This window comes from Pinus tabuliformis, chromosome 9, assembly GCF_031772625.1.
Source record: "Pinus tabuliformis cultivar Carrire ecotype Pingquan chromosome 9, CPIR1, whole genome shotgun sequence".
NCBI classification, from domain to species: Eukaryota; Viridiplantae; Streptophyta; class Pinopsida; order Pinales; family Pinaceae; genus Pinus; species Pinus tabuliformis.
Window position 1 is genome coordinate 1,846,803,643 of NC_142307.1, and position 25,631 is coordinate 1,846,829,273.

The 25,631-nt window shown below is 38.3% G+C and overlaps 3 protein-coding genes and 1 pseudogene across 3 annotated transcripts; all 4 read left to right on the forward strand.

The window, feature by feature from the left end:
• Nucleotides 1-13,695: 13,695 nt before the first annotated feature.
• LOC149156213 (uncharacterized) lies at nucleotides 13,696-14,364 on the forward strand. The gene is made up of 2 exons (XM_089444675.1): nucleotides 13,696-13,800; nucleotides 13,891-14,364. The coding sequence occupies exons 1-2, from the start codon at nucleotides 13,696-13,698 to the stop codon at nucleotides 14,362-14,364; spliced, it is 579 nt and encodes a 192-aa protein (XP_089300801.1).
• Nucleotides 14,365-16,526: 2,162 nt separating this feature from the next.
• Nucleotides 16,527-18,580, forward strand: LOC149156214 (SWI/SNF complex component SNF12 homolog pseudogene; annotated as a pseudogene).
• A 1,637-nt stretch (nucleotides 18,581-20,217) lies between these two features.
• On the forward strand, nucleotides 20,218-20,859 carry LOC149156215 (uncharacterized). The gene has a single exon (XM_089444677.1). It carries the CDS (start codon nucleotides 20,218-20,220, stop codon nucleotides 20,857-20,859), a length of 642 nt encoding a protein of 213 aa, XP_089300803.1.
• Nucleotides 20,860-21,220: 361 nt separating this feature from the next.
• LOC149156216 (protein PMR5-like) lies at nucleotides 21,221-22,723 on the forward strand. The gene is made up of 3 exons (XM_089442478.1): nucleotides 21,221-21,445; nucleotides 21,559-21,717; nucleotides 21,943-22,723. Exons 2-3 carry the CDS (start codon nucleotides 21,572-21,574, stop codon nucleotides 22,277-22,279), a joined length of 483 nt encoding a protein of 160 aa, XP_089298604.1. The 5' UTR covers nucleotides 21,221-21,445; nucleotides 21,559-21,571; the 3' UTR covers nucleotides 22,280-22,723.
• The last annotated feature ends 2,908 nt before the right edge of the window (nucleotides 22,724-25,631 follow it).

Genomic DNA, 25,631 nt, shown 5'->3' on the forward strand with positions numbered 1-25,631 from the left:
CCAAATGTATCAGAACAAGCTCAACGCCTCCCCAACCAGGGTCTAATACCAAATTAAAATTAATGGAAGATAATGATTTTGGAAATGGTGAGATGTAGCTCTCATGGGTGAGACACTACTCACTTTGAGAAGTTGCCCACACTCCTTTCTCACCACATCAAACTAAGATTTGGTTACATATATAGAAGAACATTATTGTTCAACAAGTTGAATAGTCCCCTCAGAGTATAATTTGAAATCTAATTAAAAACAATCTTAGAAAACTCATAACAAAGTCTAAATAATGATGTTATAAAATTTCTCCATTATTATTCTAACATAGGTCATTCCAAACAAAAATTAGTGGTATATAATATAATGAAGAAGATAAGATCAAGATATACCACCAATATAATTAAAAACAATCTTCAAAAACTCATAACAAAATCTAAATAATGATCTTAAAAAATTTCTCCATTATTATTCTAACATAGGTCATCCCAAACAAAAATTAGTGGTATATAATATAATGAAGAAGATAAGATCAAGATATATCATTAATATAGATACCTTCTTGAAATCCAAAAAAAATGAATGATGTGTATGTGTAAGGTATCACTAATATAATATATATAGTCATATCTTTTAAATACCATATTTTATTCTTTATAAAAATAGATATAAAAATCCTCTAGTATTCTAGTCATGGTATAATATACATAATCATATTTTAAATATCATGTTTTATTATTTAATATTTTATTTGTAATGTAAGATAGATAATCACACTTTCTAATGTTATCTTTTTATTTTTCAAAATATTTATTTATAAAAACTTTTATATATATGAAATTATATATATAATAAAGATAATGCAAAATTTATCATTTTACTAGGTTATTTAGTAGATTTAAACACCATTTAATAATTTTACCATCAATGATATTGATATTCCTCTCATATTTTATATAAAAAAAAATTCTAAACCATAATTCTATTATCCCACTTTTAATAATCAAAATCTTAAATAATATAATTTCATTATTTTTTTTAATTTTATGTATATTGCCGCGCTTTAATGATAATATAATGTCATTTATCTTTTTTTAACTAGGTTATTTAGTAGATTAAAACACCATTTAATAATTTTACCATCAATGATATTGATATTCCTCTCATATTTTATATAAAAAAAAATTCTAAACCATAATTCTATTTTTTTTTTTTTCCGAAGGTGGTAAAACCTATCAACTCAGGTGTCAAACCAATAGTGAGGACAGCCATCTCTGGCTGCTATCCGCGAATGCTAGGTTTGACTCATCACTGTTAAATAGGAAAACCACGCCACCTGGCATAACCCTGCTGGTGGTCCGTAATCGGGAGCAGGCTCTCACTCCTGCCAGATGCCTCTGGGTCTTGGGCCGTTAACCTGTTTCCTTACGTCCGAGGAAGACGAGCTCTTAGCCAAGCAGAAGCAGTTTTACGGCATACTCCAGGCCGAAAACCATAATTCTATTATCCCACTTTTAATAATCAAAATCTTAAATAATATAATTTCATTATTTTTTTTAATTTTATGTATATTGCCGCGCTTTAATGATAATATAATGTCATTTATCTTTTTTAAACTTGTGTAGTTAAATTTGTAATCATGTATGGTGAATGACAGCTATAGAGCGCATTAAAGGTCCTATGGCATAGTGAATAAAACAACAAATGATCCGTTCGCGTCAAAAGAAATAATGCTGAAACTTTAATTTACAACAAGACCCAGTTGCAACCTGCCACTGATGGACGTTGACTGCTACTTGCATTGCACAATCCCACTTGCCACGGATCCACGTCGACTACCACTTGCTTCTTGTGTCGGTGGATGCCATCTGTTTTCCCTAATAAATTGGATTCTCAACCAATAGTTAAATCATATCTAATGTTAGTGGGAAACTCCTATTTCCACTTCTATAGCATTATAAATGCCTTTTGATATTCTAAGAGAATAGCACTAGCTCTTTGAGTGACAGCACGTGAGTAAATGAATGGAGCCCGGAAAAACGAACGCTATTTCTCTCCTATATCAAAAAGACATTTATAATGTTATAGAGGTAGAAATAAGAATGGAGTTGTTTATAATGCGACTTTTTGAAGATTCTGTTGACGGAATCCGGCGAAGAAATTGAGGTTAAATCTTGATTTGTTGCAGTTAAAATGGTTTTTTAACTGCATATTTGGATTCAGCACCCTGAAAAACCCCTGGGACGCTTTCATTGTGCAGAAACTAGCTATCAAACTTGCGATTCTAATAATTCTTGCCGGATTTCGACCGGAAAAATCCGCCGAAAAGGCTTTCAAAAAGTCGCGTTATAGACAACTCCAATAAGAATCGCTGAATAAACTACTTGTTGGGAAAAAAATAATGGATCCCGACAGCCCACCAATGCAATCATAACTGTGGTAAAAAGATCAACGCATTTCTAACGCGTACGACGGGTAATATTCTGGTCACCGGCACAATACTTGGCAATACAATTGGCAGAACTTCGTGTTTCCACCGTTCAAATTAAGGCCCGAGTTCCTACCTTTCATTTAAATAGTCTATACCTAATAATTTAAAAAAATAACAAATTTATTTCAATCGCGACTTTGTTCAACCTGAGCCGTTTTCAATGGATTAGCTTACCACTGAGGTCATGATCCACAAAGTAGAAAACGGTCGATCAGCTAACTACTCAGGTCATGATCCACAAAGTAGAAAACGGCACAGTTATATTGCCGAAAATGTGAAAACCAGTAAATCTAGTTGGAAACTGCAACAAATTCTAAGCAGTTCATTAAGAAAAAGCGACCATAACCAACATAGCATCTGAGGAGGGTAGCACTCTGCCCTCGTCTGATCATTCCGATGTCAGTGTTGTTTTAATTTCCAATCGATTGGCTAACCACTGAGGATTTGATACAGAAATTAGAGTAGCAAAAGCCCAGCTTGTAGGCTCTCTGCACTCAGGATCGATCATTCAGTGCTGTTCTATTTCCAATCGATTGACTAATAAGGTTTTGATACAGAGATAAGAGTAGCAAAGGCCCAACTTGTAGGCTCTCTGCACTTGTGGGAACGACCATTCCGTGCTGTTTTATTTCCAATCGATTGGCTAACCAATAAGGTTTTCATACAGAGATAGGAATAGGAGCAGCTAAGGTCCAGCTCGTGGGCTCTCTGCACTCTTGGGATCCGGATCGATCATTCACAAAAAAATATTGATAGCAGGCACGCAATCCTAGTCTGTGCAAAACATATTGGATCTGCTTCCTTGTTATTCTGTATCCAATGGCACACTTTAACTTGACCCCAGCTCGTGATGCTGCATCTTTTGCATTCTCGTCCACATTCACTTCACGCCGCAATATCAACAGCCATGTCTTCAAGGATTTGCAAGGAAAAAACTTAAATCGAACAGGCTATTCTAACAGCCTCCGCCCATGTGGCCATTTTCCCTCCAAAATACGCTGACTCAACTCTTTGTTTCAAGGACTCGGTCCATGTCGCCATCTTCTGCACAAGATATGAAGAATCAAACACTGATTATTTTGGTTTTCTATCATGTCGGTCCTAACGAACTTCGATGGACGCGGGGCAGAGATGGAGCGTATGGAAGCCCTGAACATTCTCGGGTGTATTGGGACGCTGAAGTACCTGGAAGAAATTGTCACAAGAGAAATCTTGAAACTTTGCCATATGAATTCTGTCATATGCATTCCTTGAAGCACAACAAGTTCAACTATTGTAAAAAAAGGAAGTGGTTTCCAGAGTCAGTGGGAAGCCTAACGAACTCCCAAAGTGTTGACTTATGCTGGTGCTTCTAAATGCTCCCAGATTCAGTTGGGAACATGACGAGTCTTCAAAGTCTAGAGAGGTATGGATGCTCCACTCTGGAATAAGTCACAGACTCAGCGGAGAACCTGATGGGCCTCCAAAGGCTTGACCTGAGCGGCTGCTCCATTCTGTAGACGTTTCCAGACCCAGTTGAGAACCTGAGCGGCCTCCAAAGTCTCAGATCTGAGTGCTCCACTCTGCAAAAGCTGCCAGACTCGCTCGGGACTTTCACGGGCCTTTAAACTATTGACCTATATGGATGCTCCATTCTGCATATTTTCATAATCTCACTCGGTTGGTAACCTGACTGGCCTCCATTTTCTTGATTTCGCAACTTGACAGTCCAAAGTCTCGAACTGGATTCGTGTTTAACTCTGCAGATGCTCCCGGACTCGGTTGGTAACTTAACGGGCCTCCAAAGTGTTGACCGCTGGTGCTCCACTCTTCAGACGCTCCTGACTTGTTTGGTTTACCTGGGCCTGCGCGTCACTCTGCAGACCCTCTCAGAGTCGGTTGGGAACCCGAGGGGCCTTCAAAGTCTTGATTTAGGCGCGTGTTCTATTCTGTAGACGCTCCCAGACTCGGTTGGGAACCTGAGTGGATGTTAGAGAGTGTCCAGGCTTTTTTGCAAATCTGACGGGCCTCCAAAGTCTTTACCTGCGTGTGTGTTCCACTCTGTAGACACTCCAGCTTTTTACAAGAGGAGGTCTAGGGGTATCAGGGACCCGCGATCACCACGTACATTTCACCTGTACGCACCATAAACAGCAGAGGCGCCACGCTAAAGAACCCACAACTCAAATCCGAATGAATGATACGCAAGCTGGTAAGAAAGTTTCACAATGGTTATTCTTCTGCCTATGTGCGTCCATTTAATTGCTATAAAAAATGTACACCGAGTGTTTGAAAAAATGCCTGTCTCTGTGTGCTATTTATTGGCCCTAAAGTGTTTGAAAGATTGCCTCAACAAAATACTGTGTCATGGAATTCCATCATTATTGTTTATTTAGAGAATGATAACGAACCCCATTGTTTTGTAGCTAAAAGATTTCCCAAAAGATCCATATTATATGTCAACTCAGATTGTTTAATAATATTGAAAAAGCTGTCTCCATTCACAGTGAAGAGTTGGTGCCGTGCATCCGCTTCCATATAGTTCATGATCCATTTGCCCTTAATTGATATACAATTATCCTCTTTCTAATCCATAAACTTAGGACTCTGTACAGGCACAACTTTTCTACAGCCAATTCATAAATATAAGTCCGGCATTTTTAATTTTACTCCATCCTTTATTTTTTGTTTTACATGTGGAAAGATTTGTGGTCCTTAAAAGGAAATGAGTCCTAATTATGGAGCCCATCAGACAATCTCTCACCTGTAGCGTACTCTAGTGTTTCATAGTTGTGTTATAAAATGTTCACAATATATTAGAACCTAAGAAATGGCATTCGATGGTTTGAGTTATAATTGAACAAGACTCTTTATAACCCTCTTTGGCCTGCATCTCTCCAGAAGTACGAGACTGTTGAAGAGAAATTTGAAATTTGTGCATGAAACTGTATGACGCCAGGTTGTTGGCAATCCAGTTTCATTACATAAGATAATGCACATTTGAGAGCCTGGATGAGATAATTTCCCTTTTTGAGATGATTGCAACATTCTACAAGTTTGTTAAATGCCAAGTAAACGGTTGGAACTTCGCAATAGTGATGATGTTAAAAACCAAAACCTATTTTGGGAGTAACTCTTTCAAACTACTTCATATTAAACCAAAATTCAAATTTGTGAAGGACTATGTATTTCTGATCAGTGAATGCAACCTAATACGTAGATTGTAAAGAGAATACAAATTGAAGATACTTTAATTTGTAATTTCTTAGCAATGCACCTTTGTAATAGCATGTACTGTCTTCAAAATCATCAAGTCCAACCTAACTTGTAATCAAACCCTTTGTCAATAATTGTCCTTAGATTAAAACAATTTTCTATTTCTACACAGTTCTTTTTGGCTATAAGATTTTTATTTATTTGCCTATTATACCCTGAAACCCTAACTCTTAATTGTGTGAAACAAATTCACAATATTATCCTTGGATAAAAAATATTTTCCTTTCTGCATAGTTCTTTTTATCTGTTATATTTTTTATTTATTTGCCTATTATACCCTCTAACCCTAACATTTAATAATTATATGAAACAAATTCACGAAAACAATTTTTTTTAGTAAAACCCAATTCAAAATTACACAACTAAAAGATAGGGCAGTAGTAGTTACAGATTAATTAAAATAAGGGAATTAGACGACTAGACCTGCTCCCGGGTGCTCTTCTACGAAATCGATTTGGAACCTTAATGTTTACTAAATATTTTATGTTTCCAAGATACAGAGCGTTGTGCCTACAACTTTTAAATTTTTATTATAATATAACGTTTTTCTGACCTATGGTTCCAACCTTAAGATGGGGCAAAAAAGAAAAACTCAGGACGAAATAGACACTGCAGTTCAACTCAGAAAAAGAATAGAGTTCTTTCTAAATGACTTTTCAAGGGTTCAGAGTGCTAGTATTTAGGGACTACACGCAGAGTAAATCTCAAGATGTATATCTGCTTATAACAATCCCTGAGTGGTATTCTTTGTAAACATTTTATGATAGCCTTTTCTCAAATACAAGAGCCACTATAATTGCAGCTTGTTTCAGACTATGATATTCTGAGTGGCATTCTTTGTAAACATTTTATGATAGCCTTTTCTCAAATAAAAGAGCCACTATAATTGCAGCTTGTTTCAGACTATGATCAGAGTATTCTGAGTGGTATTCTTTGTAAACATTCTATATCAAGTATCAAACCAAAACCTATCTGGGAGTGACTCTTTCAAACTACTTCATATTAAAACCAAAATTCAAATTTGTGAAGCACTATGCATTTCTGATCAGTAAACGAAACCTAATATGTAGGTTGTAAATAGAATACAAATCTACGATACTTTAATTTGTAATTTCCCACATTCCTACTTTCTTAGCAATGCACCTTTGTAATAGCATGTACTGTCTTTAAAATCCTCAAGTCCAACCTAACTTGTAATCAAACCCTTTGTCAATAATTGTCCTTAGATTAAAACGATTTTCCATTTCTACATAGTTTTTTTTGTCTGTAATTTTATTTATTTATTTGCCTATTATACCATCAAACCCTAACTCTTAATTGTGTGAAACAAATTCACAATATTATCCTTGGATAAAAAGGATTTTCCTTTTCTGCATATTTCTTATTATCTGTTATATTTTTTTGTTTATTTGCGATTATACCCTCAAACCGTAACACTATATGAAACAAATTCACACTCAACATTTTTTTTAGCGTAAAACCCAATTCAAAATGACACAACTAAAAGATAGGGCATTCACAGTCACAGATTAATTAACATAAGGGAATTAGACAAGTAGACCTGATGCCGGGTGCTCTTCCACCAACCTTAATGTTTACTAAATATTTTCTGTTTCCAAGATACAGAGCGTTGTGCCTACAACTTTTAAATTGTTATTATAATATGGCGTTTTTTTGACCTATGGTTCCAACCTTAAGATGGGGCAAAAAAGAAAAATTCAGTACAAAATAGACACTGTAGTTCAACTCTGAAAAATCAAAGAGTTCTTTCTAAATCACTTTTCAAGGGTTCACTGTGCTAGTATTTAGGGACTACACGCAGAGTAAATCTCAATATGTAGATCTACTTATAACAATCCATGAGTTAAAAAGATTTTAAAAAGCACTTAGGTGTGGTGGCGTAGTTGGTTAATTAGCACACAAGTCTATTACTAATGGAGGAATTTTGAGCTCATTTATACAAGTTCCTTTTTACTGCTAATCAAGAAATTCAACTGTACGGTATTCAAGCGTTTTAAACGTTAATGATGTAGGAGCATCCAACCAGGGGTAGACAAGTGGAGGTGTTTGTTTCGCAAGCTAAACAGGTTCACAGGTCATTGTACCTGAGTTGTTTTTTTCTTCCCTAGTTATCAGCAGTTGGGACACGACAGCAGTTTCGGTTTTGTTCTCTGTTAAGGAGTTTTGTTTTATTTATTTACCAAAAAAAAAAAAAAACACTAAAACTCTGTTTCTTTTAAAATTAATCGTAGAATTTAGATAAATCGGAAATTGACAGTTTCTTATGGTAACTACTATATGTAACTGTTAACAGTTTCCAAAAACTGTTTAACAAATCATATAAAAGCAAAAAAGAACAAATCATTGGAAGGTTGATTTCCATCACAGTAGAAGAGCAATAAAGAATTTACAAGTAATATTTCGCAGTCATCTGAATTCCATGTGCAATTAGTTTCTTTCCTGTTCTTAAAATATATTGAGCGCATTTCCAAACAGAAGCAAGCATTGGAAATTGAAATCTTTTAGCAGACATCAAGACAAACAAAGACAGCGAGACCGAGAGTGTGGAAGTGCCGTTGCAAGTGTATGGAGAGGAAACCATTGAAGAACTGACAAGCCTCACAAACAATCACCTACAGTTCTGAGCGGTAACGAGCGTACAGCAAAGCAAACAAGCAGAGGGTTTCACATTTAATATCACCAGAATCACCAATATGAAAACAGCATCAAAGACCAGGTACTACAAGACTCATTATATAAATCTTTTCATTGCAAACACAGTTTGAAAAATAAGTTACAAGAGTCTTTGCAAAGTAATTTATAAGTTAAGTTAAACAGTTCATATTACAAGTAGACCGAAGACCTAGGTTCAAAACCCTGAATTACATATACATAAGTTAAACCAGTTCGTGTCACAAGTAGACCGAAGACCTGGGTTCGAAACCCTGAACATACGCTCACCCTAAAACCCCAAATATTTCAAGCAAGACAAGCTACCTATCCATATTCCACAGAGGGACTAATTAAACGACAGAGAGGCCGAAGCCTGAAACTAAGACACAGTAGCATCAACAGTTTACAAGTATGAACATCATGGAAAGACCCTACCCGGTCTAGCGAAGCGCAAGAGGAGCCGAAGCCATCGTTGCTCGCTCGCCTTCCACCTACAACCACCACAAGTAGAGAATCAACAACAGAACACAACAAAAATCGAACGAGTAAAGAGACAGGGTAAGGGTTTCACTTACCAGAGAAGGGGTCGACGAACTACAAGCAGAGAGACGACAATAGGTCGCGAACTAGCAAGAGACCCTGCTCACAAGGAGCGTTCACTGTCAGGACCGGAAAAAGAAGCATAGCAAATACTAAAGAAAAGAAAGAAAACATACCTAAGGAGTCTGCGAACTGAGGCCAAGAACAAGGTGAGAGAACGGGGTCACCTCGTGGCTGCAACCTGAATGCACAAGTAACCAGAAGCAAGATTAAATAGCAGAGCCATCGAACAGTAACCAGTGAAACATAAACACAATAATGCCAGGCACATTCAGGAGGAAATAAGCTGTCATCGTGTCACAGCAAACCTTCGGACATAGTCGTAGAACGTCGAAAGGCAGCCCAGAACCCTCAGGCAGACCGACAAGCAAATGTAGGCATCCATCAAAACAGATAAAACACTAGCAGAGTCTTGCTACTGGACAAGCCGTGGCCAAGAAGCCAAGCTGAGCGCCAGAGCAACATTAACGAAACCCTCAGGAGGAAAACCAGAGAGCAGACCCTCTCAGTGCAAACAAACAACAGTCGAAATGACGGACCAAGTGAGGAGCTAGGGTTACAAGCACAGTGAAGGTGGGAGAACAGAGCCCGAGGTCGAGACAGGTGTCTCCCTCACAAGAGTACCGTAGCAATCACATTAATCACAACCAAAATATCTAAGTACCACTACACCCTACCAAAAATCATAAATTTAATAATTTCGAATAAACCAAATCTTGTGTCCGGTTAGAGTATGCGGGCTGGTCCCATCAAATTTTGGTATCAGAGCAGGTTAGTGGACTGAAATGGAAGTTGGGAGAAGAGGTCGTGGCAGAGCTATTCGAAGAGTCGTAGATGAGGGGTTGAGAGAAGAGCTTAGGATCCTGAATGCCCATTTGGCGGCAGTAGAAGCAGGAAGGAGAAGGGATCCGAAAGTAGGAGATGACAGTGAGGAAGAGGCTGTAGTTACAACAGATGGATCAGATGAAGAAGGACCTGAGATTAAATTATTAAGGTTAGTTTTGTTGGCTAGCAGTAAGCCAAAACCTGAAATTCCGAACTATGATGGAAGTTTGTCCACAGAGGTGCTGTTGGACTGGATTAGTGAGTTGGATAAGTATTTTGAATGTGAGGAGGTCAGCGAAGATAGGAGAGTTAAATTCGCTGCTACCAAGCTGAAGGGACACGCAACCTTATGGTGGGATAGTGTCCAGGCAGAAAGGAGAAGATTGAACAAGTTACCAATTAAAAAGTGGACCAGAATGGTCGCCAAGATGAAGGGTAGGTTTTTGCCCAAAGATTATCAGATTGCTTTACATCAACAGGTACAGAATTTGAAGCAGAGAGGAATGACGGTGAAAGAATACACTGAAGAATTCTATCGGGTGAACTTGAGAGTTGGATATACTAAAGACACCCCAGAGAAGACAGCAAGGTTTGTGAATGGCCTAAGGCTGGAAATATTGGACGAAATAAGTATTCTTTCTCCAAAGAATATAGAAGAAGCATATCAGAGTGCCTTAAAGGCAGAAGAGAAGCTCACAAGAAAACAGAATGCTAGGAGGGGACGAGGAATAGGCAGAGGAAAAGGACAATCCTTTGGCAGAGGAAGGACTGCCAATAACAGTGAAGAGGGCAGCAGTTCCAAAACTTCAGGGACAACAGAAAAGGATGGCAGCACAAGGGGAGGAAGGCCATACCAGAGAGGCAGGGGAAATGGCAGAGGCAAAGGAGTTGCTTACCAGTGCTACAAGTGCCACAAGTGGGGGCACAAATCCTTTGAATGTCTTGAAGGAGAACAGGCTGGTCAAAGAGGAGCATATGTTGCTCAGACAGAAGAAGCAGAGGCACCGCCTCAAGAGGTAGAAAATGCACCAAAAACAGGAGAGGCCTTAGTTTTGAATAAGGTATTGCTGAAACCAGCGAAGGAAACAACTGAACAAACCCAAAGGAAGGCATTGTTTCGAACTATGTGCAAGTCACATGGCAAATGCTGCAAGTTGATTATAGACAGTGGAAGCACTGATAATCTAGTTGCAACAGAGATGGTGGAAAAATTGGGTCTGAAACGACTAAAGCATCCAACCCCCTATAAGGTGTCGTGGTTACAGAAGGGTCACCAACTGCTGGTTGATGAGCAGTGTGAGGTGGAATTCCATATTGGCAGATATAAGGACAAAGTTATTTGTGACATCATGCCCATGGATGTGTGTCATATTCTGCTAGGAAGACCGTGGCAGTATGACCGGAAAGTCATTCATGATGGGAAGACAAATTGTTACAAGTTTGTTAAGGATGGAATTAAGCATACGTTGGTGCCCATCAAGGAGGAGGAAACAATAGAAACTAGTGGAACAAAAGTGTTATTGGTGGGTGGAAAACAATTTTTAAAGCAGATTGAAGATGATGAAGTGAAATATGTTGTTGTGAGAAGACCAAGAACAATGTTGTTGCACACAGAAATTTCTGATTTACCTGTAGAAATTTAGGAAATGTTGCAGGAATTCAGCGACATTGTGGTGGACGATTTACCAGATAAATTGCCACCAAAGCGAAGTATTAGTCATCACATAGATTTCATCCTTGGAGCTAGTCTACCGAATAAAGTTGCTTACTGGATGAGCCCCAAAGACAACAAGGAGATTAGAAAACAGGTATAGGAATCGCTTGATAAGGCACTGATTCGGGAGAGCTTGAGCCCATGTGCAGTTCCGATGGTGCTTGCTCCCAAGAAAGGAGGCGAATGGCGGATGTGCACAGATTCGCGAGCAATAAACAAGATTACGATTAGGTACAGGTTTCCATTGCCACGAATGGACGATATGATGGACTGTTTGAGCGGGGCAGCATATTTTTCGAAGATAGATTTGAAGAGTGGATACCACTAGATTAGAATCCGGGAAGGGGATGAATGGAAAACAACTTTCAAGACTAATGAAGGGCTGTATGAATGGTTGGTGATGCCATTTGGGTTAAGTAATGCACCTAGTACTTTTATGCGCCTGATGAACGAAATGTTGAAGGAGTTCATTGGGAAATTTGTGATTGTGTATCTTGACGATATACTGATTTTCAACAAAACCAGGGAGGAGCATTTTCGACATGTTCGATCTGTTTTGGAGAAATTGCAGCAAAACAAGTTGCTGATAAATCTGAAGAAATGCACTTTCTTTCAGAAGGAGTTGGTCTATTTGGGTTTCGTGATTGCAGAGAATGAGCTGAAAATGGACCTAGAAAAAGTTGCAGCTATACTTAGCTGGCCATCCCCTAAGAGTCTGTTCGAAGTACGAAGTTTTCATGGGTTGGCAAGTTTTTATCGTAAGTTTATAAGGGACTTTAGTGGAATCTATGCACCTATGTTGGATACAATCAAGAAGGCAAGTCAACCTTTTCAGTGGACTGAAGCAGCGGAAGGGAGTTTCCAGATGTTGAAAAAGAAGATCACTGAGAGGCCAATTTTGAGGCTACCTGACTTGAACAAAATTTTTCGTTGTGATGCCAGTGGTACAGCCATTGGGGCCGTACTCAGCCAAGAAGACAAACCTGTTGCTTATTTCAGTGAAAAGTTGAATGAAAGCAGGCAGAAGTACTCATCATATGACAAGGAGTTCTATGTTGTCGTCCAAGCATTGAAGCATTGGAGACACTATTTGCTGGGTAATGAGTTTGTTTTGTTTTCAGATAATTCTGCATTGCAGTACGTTATGCAACAGCACAAACTGAACCACAAGCATGCAAAGTGGGTTGAATACTTGCAGAGTTATACGTTTGTGTTGAAACATATTAGTGGACAGGCCAACAAGGTAGTAGATGCATTGAGCAGAAGGGTTTTGCTTTTGCAGGAGAGCATGATACAAGTGTTGGGTTTTGAACACCTCAAAGACTTGTATCAGATAGATGCAGATTTTAAGGAGGCTTATGAAGCTTGCCAAAACCCTTTGATGAGGAACAATAGTCCATGGCTGGACTATAACCTACAGGAGAAGCTGCTGTTTAAGGGAGGACAACTGTGTATTCTCGATTGTTCGATGAGGGAGAACATCATCCGGGAGAAACACAGTGGAGGTCTTGCCGGACATTTCATCATTGACAAGACCTTAGATCAGCGCAGTGATATTTATCATTGGCCGAGGATGCGAAAGGATGTGTAGCGATTTGTAACGAGGTGTAAAGTGTGTCAATTGGAAAAAGGACACAGTCAGAATACGGGACTCTACACACCACTGCCTATTCTAGGTAGACCGTGGGACTCAGTGAGCTTGGACTTTGTCTTGGGTTTACCAAGAACATAACACGGTCATGACTCTGTGATGGTGGTAGTAGACCGGTTTTCAAAAATGGCGCATTTTATTCCTTGTAGGAAAACCAATGATGCCACTCATGTAGCACACTTGTTTTTCACAGAGATTGTCAGGTTACACGGCTTGCCTAAGTCCATTGTCTCTGACAGAGATGTGAAATTTACAGGACATTTTTGGCGCACCCTGTGGAAGAAGCTAGACACACAATTGAACTTCAGCTCCGCTTATCACCCACAGACGGATGGGCAAATGGAGGTGGTGAACAGAAGTCTAGGAAACCTGCTAAGGAGTCTAGTGGGAGAAAATTCACGTATGTGGGATCGTGTGCTTGCTCAAGCAGAATTTGCTTACAACGATTCACCAAACCGAAGCACAAGAAGCAGTCCTTTTTAGATTGTGTACGAAATGCATCCCCAAGGAGTGCATGAATTGCGGGATTTGGGACAACTAGAGAAAAGAAGTGCTGACGGGGAAGACTTTGCAAGAGCAATTAACGACCTACATGAGCAGGTGAAGATGAAATTACAGGACAACAGTCAGAAGTACAAACAGAAAGCTGATTTGAAATGACGTGAGGTACAATTTAATGTGGGGGATCAGGTCTTGGCGCATCTGCGCAAGGAACGATTTCCTAGGGGCGAATACAACAAACTGAAATTCAAAAAAATTGGACCTTGTAAGATTCTGCGCAAGTTTTTTGCAAATGCTTATGAACTGCAATTGCCTCCAGGTATAGGAATATCGCCCATTTTTAATGTGGTAGATTTATTCCCATACATTGCCAATTCGGAAGGGGACAGTTCGGCACAAGCAAAACGGGACACTCAGGAGGAAAGTAGTTTGTGGATGAGACAAATGCCTTCAACTCAGCAGCTCGAAATCAAGGGAATCCTCGACACACAAGTGGCCAGGCAGACACAAAAGGAGGAGTACCTACAATACCTCGTCAAGTGGAAGAACCGCCCTATAAATGACAGTTTGTGGCTTGATGCGGGACTGATACAACATGCAGGGTATTCTATCGAGGAGTTCATGGACCAGAGCCATGACTTTTTTGTTACCTCGGAGGCCTGATGCAGGAGCATCCAACCAGGGGTAGACAAGTGGAGGTGTTTGTCTCACAAGCTAAACAGGTTCACAGGTCATTGTACCTGAGTTGTTTTTTTTCTTATTTTATTTCCTTAGTTATCCGCAGTTGGGACATGACAACAGTGTCGATTTCATTTTCTGTTAAGGAGTTTTGTTTTATTTATTTACAAGGAAAAAAAAAAAAAAACAAACAAACAAACAAAACAAAGCAAAAAAACAAAAGAATTTTTTTTTAACAAAAACTCTGTTTCTTTTAAAATTGATCCTAGAATTTAGATAAATCGGAAATTGACAGTTTCTTATGGTAACTGTATGTAACTGTTAACAGTTTCCAAAAATTGTTTAACAAATCATATAAAAGCAAAAAGAACAAATCATTGGAAGGTTGATTTCCATCACAGTAGAAAAGCAATAAAGAATTTACAAGTAATATTTCGCAGTCATCTGAATTCCATGTGCAATTAGTTTCTTTCCTGTTCTTAAAATATATTGAGCGCATTTCCAAACAGAAGCAAGCATTGGAAATTGAAATCTTTTAGCAGACATCAAGACAAACAAAGACAGCAAGACCGAGAGTGTGGAAGTGTCATTGCAAGCGTACGGAGAGGAAACCATCGAAGAACCGACAAGCCTCACAAACAATCACCTACAGTTCTGAGCGGTAACGAGCGTACAACAAAGCAAACAAGCAGAGGGTTTCACATTTAATATCACCAGAATCACCAATACGAAAACAACATCAAAGACCAGGTACTACAAGACTCATTATATAAATCTTTTCATTGCAAACACAGTTTGAAAAATAAGTTACAAGAGTCTTTGCAAGGTAATTTATAAGTTAAGTTAAACATTCATATTACAAGTAGACCGAAGACCTGGGTTCAAAACCCTGAATTACATATACGTAAGTTAAATTAGTTCGTGTCACAAGTAGGCCGAAGACCTGGGTTCAAAACCCTGAACATACACTCACCCTAAAACCCCAAAGATTTCAAGCAAAACAAACTACCTATCCATATTCCACAGAGGGACAAGTATGAACATCATGGAAAGACCCTACCCAGTCTAGCGAAGCGCAAGAGGAGCCGAAGCCACCGTTGCTCGCTTGCCTTCCACCTGCAACCACCACAAGCAGAGAATCAACAACAGAACACAACAGAAATCGAACGAGTAAAGAGACAAGGTAAGGGTTTCACTTACCAGAGAAGGGGTCGACGAACTGCGAGTAGAGAGACGACAACGGGTCACGAACCAGCAAGAGACCTTGCTCACAAGGAGCGCTCATTGTCAGGGCCGGAAAAAGAAGCATAGCAAATACTAAAGCAAAGAAAGAAAACATACCTGAGGATTCTGCGAACCGAGGCCAAGAATGGGGTCACCTCGTGACTGCACCCTGAATGCACAAGTAAACAGAAGCAAGATTAAATAGCAGAGCCATCGAACAGTAACCAGTGAAACATAAACACAATAATGCCAGGCACATTCAGGAGGAAATAAGCTGTCATCGTGTCATAGCGAACCTTCGGACATAGTCACAGAATGCCGAAAGGCAGCCCAAAACCCTCAGGTAGACCGGCAAGCAAATACAGGCATCCATCAAAACAGATAAAACACTAGCAGAGTCCTGCCACTGGACAAGCCATGGCCGAGAAGCCAAGCTGAGCGCCAGAGCAATATTAACAAAACCCTCGGGAGGAAAACCAGAGAGCAGACACTCTTGGCGCAAACAAACAACAGTTGAAATGACGGACCAAGTGAGGAGCTAGGGTTACAAGCACAGGAGAACAAAGCCCGAGGTTGAGACAGGGGTCTCCCTCACAAGAGTACCGTAGCAATCACATTAATAACAACCAAAATATCTAAATACCACTACACCCTACCAAAAATCATAAATTTAATAATTTCGAATAAACCAAATCTTGTGTCCAGTTAGAGTACGGGGGCTGGTCCCATCAGTTAACCTCCCCTTTCAATACAGGTTCTAGTTTAGTGCTCAGCAAGGAAATCAAGCGCAGCATTTACGGGCATAAGGAATTTCAAACTTTATTTTCCTTAGGTTTATGTATAGACATTTGCAAATGTTAACAATAAAGAAGTCGGAATTTCTTCAATGTATTTTCTGTTGTTCTAAACCTTACTCTTCGTATATGGATTCTGTTTTTATTACTTTTCCAGGAATTCAATACCATCTGCGGGCATGTGGCGTTTTAAAGTTTACTCCATCCTTTGTCTTTAGGTAGGTTTATGCACAAACTTTTCAAAATGTTAACGATAAAGTTGGAATTTCTTCGATGTATTTTCTATTGTTCTAGGTAAACGGTGGCATGGCTTGAAAGCATCTCTGGTTTACCGACATAAATGTTTTTAACACACACAAAAGAATTTGGAAGCATCATTGCGAAAGTTCTTGCATGCTAGACTAGAGAAAACCAGAAAACCATATATCGCTACAACTTTAGGACTGTCACTTCTAGTATAGCATACAAGGTCCAAAGTCATAGTAATCATTATAATAATTATTATAAATGAAGTGTGAACAATTCCAAACGGATAATACCATGTATTTAGAAATAAGATTACACCTTTCAGTATTCTAACTAAATTCCAATCACTGTTACAATACACAGTAACTATGGTGGGCACATTATGAAGCTAACGATTCACTTTCCATTCTATACAATCTTTATTCAGCGACGTTGATTTCCCTCTGGTGAGCAGCTTTAGCTTCCTTAGTGTGCGGTCCGTTTGGAGCGAGGTCGGGCGCTGGGTGGCCATTTCTGCTTAATTTTAAAGCACGGGGTTTGGGGACTAGTTATTTTTTTTTTTGAGAAGGGAGGGGCTAGTTCCCAAAAAAAAGTTTAATTAGGCCGATAGGCCTTCCTTTGAAAGGGACTTTCGTCATCCTTTTGTCTCTACAGTTGACACGTGTCGTCCATATTCAGCGGCAAACAGTTTTCGTATCAGGCTCTTTTTAATATTTTTCAGCGGGCATTCAGCGTCTCCTTCAATTACTTGTCATGGTCTCAACCGAGAACCTTTGAAGCTTGCGCGAGTTCTATTGCCCGGGTCTCGCAAAACCTCAACGGAAAACTGTTATGCCAACTCCTTTCTCCATAATGATGGCGGTCTCGAATCTTCACCCACTACATGAAGCCGGAGTAGCAAAGAATTCACTGCATCTATTCGATTGGAAATGAATTATGTTCTGGAGAAATTCAAGCTCTCGCCTTCCTTGACTGAACTTCTCGGCATTGAGGTGGATACAAGACCGAGAATCATTGCTGCACTTTGGCAGTATGTGAAAGCTAAGAAGCTTCAACATCCTTCTGATCCATCGGTCATTAACTGTGACCCACCATTGCAGAGGATTTTCGGGGGCGAGAAGATTAAGTTTTCTTTTATATCCCAGAAGCTTTTTCAGCATCTCTATCCTCCGCAGCCCATCCACTTAGAGCACAAGATAAGATTGTCAGGAAATAGTCCTGTTGGCCATGCTTGCTATGATGTTTTAGTGGATGTTCCTTTCCCATTGCAGAAGGAAATGAGTGCGTTTTTGGCTAATATTGAGAAGCACAAGGACATTGATGCCTGCGATGAAGCAATTTGTGGAGCAATTAAAAAGATTCATGAGCATCGTCGCAGAAGAGCATTTTATCTGGGCTTTAGTCAATCTCCTGTGGAGTTTATAAATGCGTTGATAGCCTCACAGAGCAGGGATTTAAAGCTTGTTGCCGGGGAAGCAAGCCGGAATGCTGAGAAGGAGGGCAGGTCTGACTTCTACAATCAACCATGGGTTGAAGATGCAATCATTCGTTATCTCAACCGCAAGCCAGGAGCAGGGAATGAACCTCCTGGAACTACGTAAGAGCTTGATTCTTGAGATTAGAAAGGGGAGAGCTTATAGAACTTGGAGTCAGCAATATGTTGCTTTTCCAGTGTGTCAAATGAGCATAGTGACTTTTAATAGTAGTTATATGCATTTATGCCCCCTCTGGTTAATAGTAAAAGTTGTTCCAATAAATGACTGTTCTGGCTTGGAAAATTGCCACTCAATTTGTATTAATTTGTTTGATGTATATTATATACACAACCATATGATCAAATGGCATCCTCTACTTCTTAAATTCAACTGTCATGGACCAGTGAATGGTAAGTTGTTCCATTAATCGACTGTTGTTGCCTAGTAAATCGCCATTAATTCTGTATTATTTGTTTGATGTATATTATATAGACAAGCATGTGATCAAATGGCATGACGAGCTGTTTAATATTTGTATGTCTCTTTATCAAATTTTAGGGCTCTATGTTTAGTAGTAAAAATGATGGCGCATTGATGGGTTTGTATTTCATTCGTAAAGAAATGAAAATGAAATGAAAAGAATTGTGTGATTCACTTCTCAGGCGTTGTTTCCCGTGAAAACAGGGTAACTTGTTGCGCTAGCCTTTTCAGGGACGTACTAATGCTTCGGTTAAACGTGTGACGAGCTCGTAGCCTCGTAGAAGCTTCCTCTTAACATGAAAATCTTTTATATTCCCAAGCATTGAATGTCTTGGCTTCTCCACTAGATTCTGATATAGTAAAATACAATCCCATATATTATTTTTTGTCATTGGATGGATTAATAGATTTCGTGAATTCTACTTTGTTCTTTAACATTAATTCATTGATGTATTATAGAAATGTATAGAATATGCAGGGTTAACAGATACAGTCTCAGTAGAACCTAATTATGAAGTGTCCCAGAAACAACAGAACTCTGAGAGGTAACAATACTAGTACTAGCACAGGGCATTCTTCTTGAATATCTCTTATTAGTACTGATTCAACTCAAATGTTGACCCAAGGGCTTGTTAGGGTATTTTAAATTGTATTTTTCAGAAGTAAATCATTGTGTTTTGCTGATAGTTGATTTTTTAGTACTTCATCATTCAAATATTTATGTTCAGCCCTTACTGAGAGTCTGGGAAGAGTTTCTTCTTAAGTTCTTGGAACGGATTCAGTGTTCTTATGCCTTTAGCGTCCTGAGTTCCTTAGACTTCTCATTGTTTATGCTCTGACTCGCTTAAACTTCTACTGTTCATGCCTGCAACTTCCTGAGATATGTTAGGCACTTCTGCATTGACGGTATTGTTTAATGTGCTTTTGAGTGTAGTCATTTGTGGATAGTGTCTTTCTTTCTGAGGTCCTTAAAGTTATTTCCATGTCTTGAACTCTTTGAGGGATTTCAATTTTCCTCTTCAATTCTTGCAGGAAATCAGGACTTCTGATGGGATAATTTCCCTCTTTTTAAGTTCTCTAAAGCTGTTGCCACGATTTGAACTTTGTCAAGGATTTCAGTTTGCGTTTTCAACTCTTCGGCATACTAGACTCTTTCCAATATTTGATTTTCAAAACCTTTTCTGATAATTGAGCTCTGTGGAGGAATTTAAACACTCAACCAAAGGTTTGCTTGCCCATCTAATTTTTGAAAGCTCTGATCCATGTCCTTATATGCCTCTCCTCATTTATGGAGGTTTTCTAGTTTGCAAGAATTAGTCCCAAGGTGACTCCTTGGTCTGGTTTCAAGGTTTACAGTGGCTCTTAATTTCAGAGAGACTGCAATGTTTTGTATGTTTGCATTTGTTCTTACATCTGAGGTGATCGGATGAGTCCTTTGTCAATGTCTCTAGTGGTTCCAGTACTGTTTCTTGTAATCACTGTGTAAAATTGTTACCCAGTCATCAAATGATTATTGTTCCTGTTCATTTCCCTTCTTTCCAGAAGAACATATGTTCACATTTTCGTAAAAGATACACAATTTGGTAACATTTTGTTATACACGGACAATTTTTTTTATCATGGATCCCTGCACCTTTGTGAAGATTTCTATTAGTGCATTGGCTTTGAGGCTGCCTGTAGCATCGAAACCAGCAACTTCACGAATTCACTCCGCATGTGCCCCTTGCTTTTGTGAAATTAAGCTTCCCAATAATCCAACAAAGACTATTCCACTTCCTTTGCTTCTGCAAGATTCCTCTGCTCCGGATTCTCACAGAATTGCTGCCACCTTTTACCTTGATGAAACTGCTTTTCAAAGGCAACTTGCAGTTTCATGGTTGGGGAGAACAAAGACTGCAAACCCTTGCCTGGAGGTCGCAATTTATTCCGGAAAAGGGAGAAATTGTGGTATTGGGAGTGATAAACAGCTTGGGAAGTTTCGAATTGGACTTGATGTTAAGTGGATGGGTTCAAGTTCTGTAGAGGTTCATAATGGGTGGGTTTGCATTGGCAAATCTAAGGCAGGGGAATTGCATTTGGATGTTAGAGCAGAACCTGATCCACGGTTTGTTTTCCAGTTTGTTGGACAGCCTGAGGCCCTGAAGACAGTCCTCAGATTTTGCAAGCGCAAGGAAAAGTTCATCAGCCTATTTTTAGCTGCAAGTTTAGCCGTGACAGAGGTGATCGCTCCAGGCAAGCTTTCAAACCTCTTCACCTCATAGCATTTGATATTCAGACGAACCTGTCTTTTGTTTTCCGAAAAACTGTCGGTACATTCAAAGTGTAAACCTATTAGAAGCTGAACGTAAAAATGAAATTTCTCAGATTGTCCATGTAAGGAAAACTTAAGAAGTTTAGCTTGAAAACTTAGAGTATCGTATTAACTGAAATTTATGACGAAGGCAGCTTTTAAAGTAGTAGATTCTGGAGTAAAATTGTTTCCAGTATATCATGATGTTGCCAAGATTCTGCAAGGGAATGTATCACCCTAGTAAAACTTAATAAGTGTAGCTTGAAAATTCAGAGGATGAGATTAACTGAAATTTAAGGAGGCAGATTTTAAGGTAGAAATGGGCTCTGGGGTAAATTAGGTCTGAAGATATCATCATGTTTCCGCGATTCTGCAGGGGAACATGTCACCCTAGTAATAGATATTGCAAGTACACAACAAACCATCGTAGGAATAGATACTCCTAACAGTCAGAACCAGAGAATTCTCAATCTGGACACTCTTGCGGATAATGGTGTTTACTGGAAAGGAGTTGATGTATTGGTTTTTGAGTCATCCCATTGGTGGCAAGATCAAAGGTGGGAAGTATCAAAACTCTGAACTTTCTGATTAAAATTTTCAACAAGGGGCAGCCAAATTTAGTGTTGTAAATGATATTAAAAGTGTAATAGTTTGGAATGTGGTTGGACAGATGGGACCTAATCATGGCTAACAATCAGCTTTACACAAACATGGATCCACTTGTGGCTTACAAGAGGGCATTGACGACGTGGGCAAACTGGATACCTGCAAATATCGATCCCAAAAAATCACTTGTCTTCTTTAGCACCTCGTCCCCTACACATTACAGGTAAATCTTTATACAAACACACATTGTATATATTATAGGGAATTTTTGATGTGGATTGCAGTTTTCATGAATATTTTGGAATTGGAAGTTTAAGCTTTAAAAAAATATAACTGTTCTTATGATAGATCAAATTCCAAGATATTCATGAAATCTATTCAAGTAGCTATGGCTCTTATTTTAGGTATACGAAATGGTTTTCCTCATAAAATTGATGTAAATGTGCAGCCCAATTTATTGTAATCAGAAGAACGGGCAGAAATGCTATGGTCAGACTGAACCAGTGCAATTTGAAGGATACTCGCCTCCAGTGATTCCTCAGGTGCCCATAGTGAAGGAAGTTATAGGGACTATGATTTTTCCTGTTACTCTGCTGGATATCACAGGACTATCCCAATTTCGCAAAGATGGTCACCCTTCAATTTACAGTAGTACCGTTACTAGTGATGAGAAGCAGCATCCTGAGCAGTTTGCAGATTGTAGCCATTGGTGTTTACCAGGCGTCCTTGATACATGGAACGAGCTTCTGTATGTCACTTTGCTTTCCAAGGGTGTAGGGAATTGATAATTCTTATTGATCCCTGAAGCTGGGCCAAATCTGGGACCTGGTTGGCCATAAGGAGGAAATCCTCTGCCTTGACTCGCTGGAGCAGTAAACATATCTGGCATTGCAAACCCATCCACAGGGCCCATTCCAATCCTGTCAAAGCCATAAGTATCACCAGAAACCATACCTGGATGAAAGCCCAAAGCCTTTGATCCTGCCATTCCCCGGCTACCCCTTGACATTGTCCCACGCCACATGATTCCTCTTCCCTTGCCTCTTCCTTAGCTTGCACTCCAAGTCTGGCTTGAGCTTTCTTGGTCATCGCAAACATTGATTTGAACTTATTTCAGTAAAACGTGAAAGAAAAAAATCACAAAATTATGCTTATTCCTGTATTGGGTTATGATGGAAACAAAAATTTACTTGTTGGGTTGCTCTAGATTGAAGATTTCTGGAATGAGTTGTTATTCACTTGTATTCGTTACTGTATGGGTGTATGATGACTATCAACGTTTTGATTTGGCTGTTTTGCAAATTTGCAGTTTCTTCTACTACTTGAGACTATGGACGACTCTGTTCCTCTGGGCTAGGTTTATATATAGAATCAGGCATACTGGTGCTATGAATTTGAATAAAGTACTCTGGTATTTTTCTAGGCTTGAAGTTTTAACATTTCATTGTGGTGATTTAGCTTGGTCTTCTGTGGATTTCTTTATTGGGTTTCAGTGTTTTTGCATAGCACACCGACTTGTTAAAATGGACTTGTTGAATTGGGATTAATTTGTATACATACATCGACCAGCCCACATACACCAACGACCTCGAATGCCTTCACTGAGCCTTTAATTCTTTAAATGGAACACTAAGGCATTCTAGCAACTCCGACTACTGTTTTTGGCTACTACTTGTCTGGTATGGCAGGTGTTGAGGTTTCGCTTGTTATAAACTAGAAAAGAAATTAGATATCCCAAATGATTGAGGCCAGATTAAACTCAGGTATGTCCTGCCACTTATTCTGAAGCTAAATATTATCCATGAATATAGTAACTACCCAGAGCTCAGGAGCTAGGAAATTTCTGTGGATAACTAGAGGGTGTACTTGTGAATGCAACTGCAGAATTTTGTGAAAGGTTCACTTGTCTGTAGATTGTAGAAATTTGATGGACAACATATCAATTTTAGTTGAAGAGAGTTTCATTGTATGGGGCAGGTTGTACCAGATTTAATTGTATTGTATATGTTTAATAATGAAAAATTAAAAATCATGAGGGGTATCGTTTTTACCACATACCTCTCAATTTATTAGTGCAGGGGAGTGCCATTAAATTTCTGTTATGAACTCGTTGCAGTGGGAGATATTTTTATAAGAAAAATTGCAGCCTTGTCGGACAGTTCTTGCTTTATTGTTTCATTGCTTATACATGGATATTCAGCTCATACAAAAGGTTGTATCGATCTGGTTGGTATTGAGAGTACTTGGTCTCAGGTTGTATCGATCTGGTTGGTTTTCAGAGTACTGGGTCTCAGGCCTTTTGCAGTTTGGTTTGCCTTTCATAATTTTTATGATGTAGAACTTTCATTCTGTATCATGTAGAACTATCACTCTACAAGTACAGCTTTACTATTAGCTTTGTAAATATTTTTCCTTAGCAATAGCTTATGGCTTGGACAAGAAGGGTGGAGAGGAAAATATTGTTGTTTTTGATCTTGGCGGTGGCACGTTTGATGTCAGTGTTCTGACTATTGACAACAGAGTTTTTGAGGTTTTGGCTACAAACGGTGATACCATCTTGGAGGTACTATGTCTGAACTCTGTCTGGCAGTTTTACATTATGAATTTCAATACGTGCACAGTTTTACATTATGAATTTGAATACGTGCACGGTGGTTATGATTGACTTTTTTGGTTGGCTTTCGAGCTTTGAACTTACCAGGATGTACACTAATATGTAGGTGAGGACTTTGACCAAAGGATAATGGAATATTTCATCAAATTGATCAAGAAAAAGCACGGACAGGATATTAGTAAGGATAGCAGAAATGAAATAAGACATTCAATGTGTTCCTTGTAATATAGATATAAACAAAACATCTAAAGAAAAGTAATTGCACAATGATCCAGTGCAAGAAAACAAGGTTTTCCACAAACCAATTAACTCTTCTAGAAAAATTCAAAAATTCCAATTAAATAATCCTATCGGCCTCTCTTTGTACCTTTTGGGACAATTGCTAGTAGGGTTATCTTTTTGTTAGAATATACATATCAGAACAAGTTGATAAGAGTCACATCGCAGCCATCAAATCAACCAGAATATTCCATCATTCGCCGAATATACACAAGCATCCGCAGCGCTGCAAAAATCTGGCCATATTCCATCATTCGCCGAATATACACAAGCATCCGCAGCGCTGCAAGAATCGATCGTGGCCAGAGTGCGTGAAATCGACTGTCCCGACCACTATACCATGCACTCATGTGCTGGGCGACCAGTTACTTGTCTCCATGATTGTGACAGCAAGAATTAAAAATGAACCATTCTAATGGTTATACTTTCCAAATAAAAAAACAGTTTTGTTCGCTTACCCTTAGGTGAGCTATTTTAATGGTTCAATTTTCCAAATAAAAGAAGAAGTTTGCTCAGAGTTTGATACTTGAATTCGGGGAGATATTTTTACATTAATTGTGTTTGTAAAAAATGTCATGTCTGAATGTTTTTCATGAAATTATTTTCATAAGATATAAACCGATAAAGATGATATTTTTGTTGAATGAATAAAGGTAATAATGAGTAAAAAAGAGATATTTTTACGTTAATTGTGTTTGTAAAGAGTCTATATATTTTTCCTGATATCATTTTCATAAGATATAAAGTGATAAGGATGGATCGTTTTGTTGAATTAATAAAAGTAACAATACGTAAAGAAGGTATTGATTTCAATTTATTAGTTATTTGTTAAATTTTATTAAAATAGAAATGAAAAATTATTAATTATTATTAAAATTAAAATATAATTGTATTAATATTAAATTTAAATTATTTATAAATTAATTAAAATTTTAAATACATAAATTAAAAAAAGATAAATGACATTATATTATTATTAAAGTTGAGACAATGCATATAAAAATTAAAAAAATAAATGAAATTATATTATTTAGGATTCTTATTGTTAAAAATGGGATAACAGAGTTATGGTTTAAAACTTTTTTACATAAAATATGGAATATCAATATTATTGATGGTCATATTATTAAATGGTTTTTAAATTTACTAAATAACATAGTAAAATGATAAATTTTGCATTCTTTTTATTATATATTTAATTTCATATATATAAAAACTTTTACAAATAAATATTTTGAAAAATA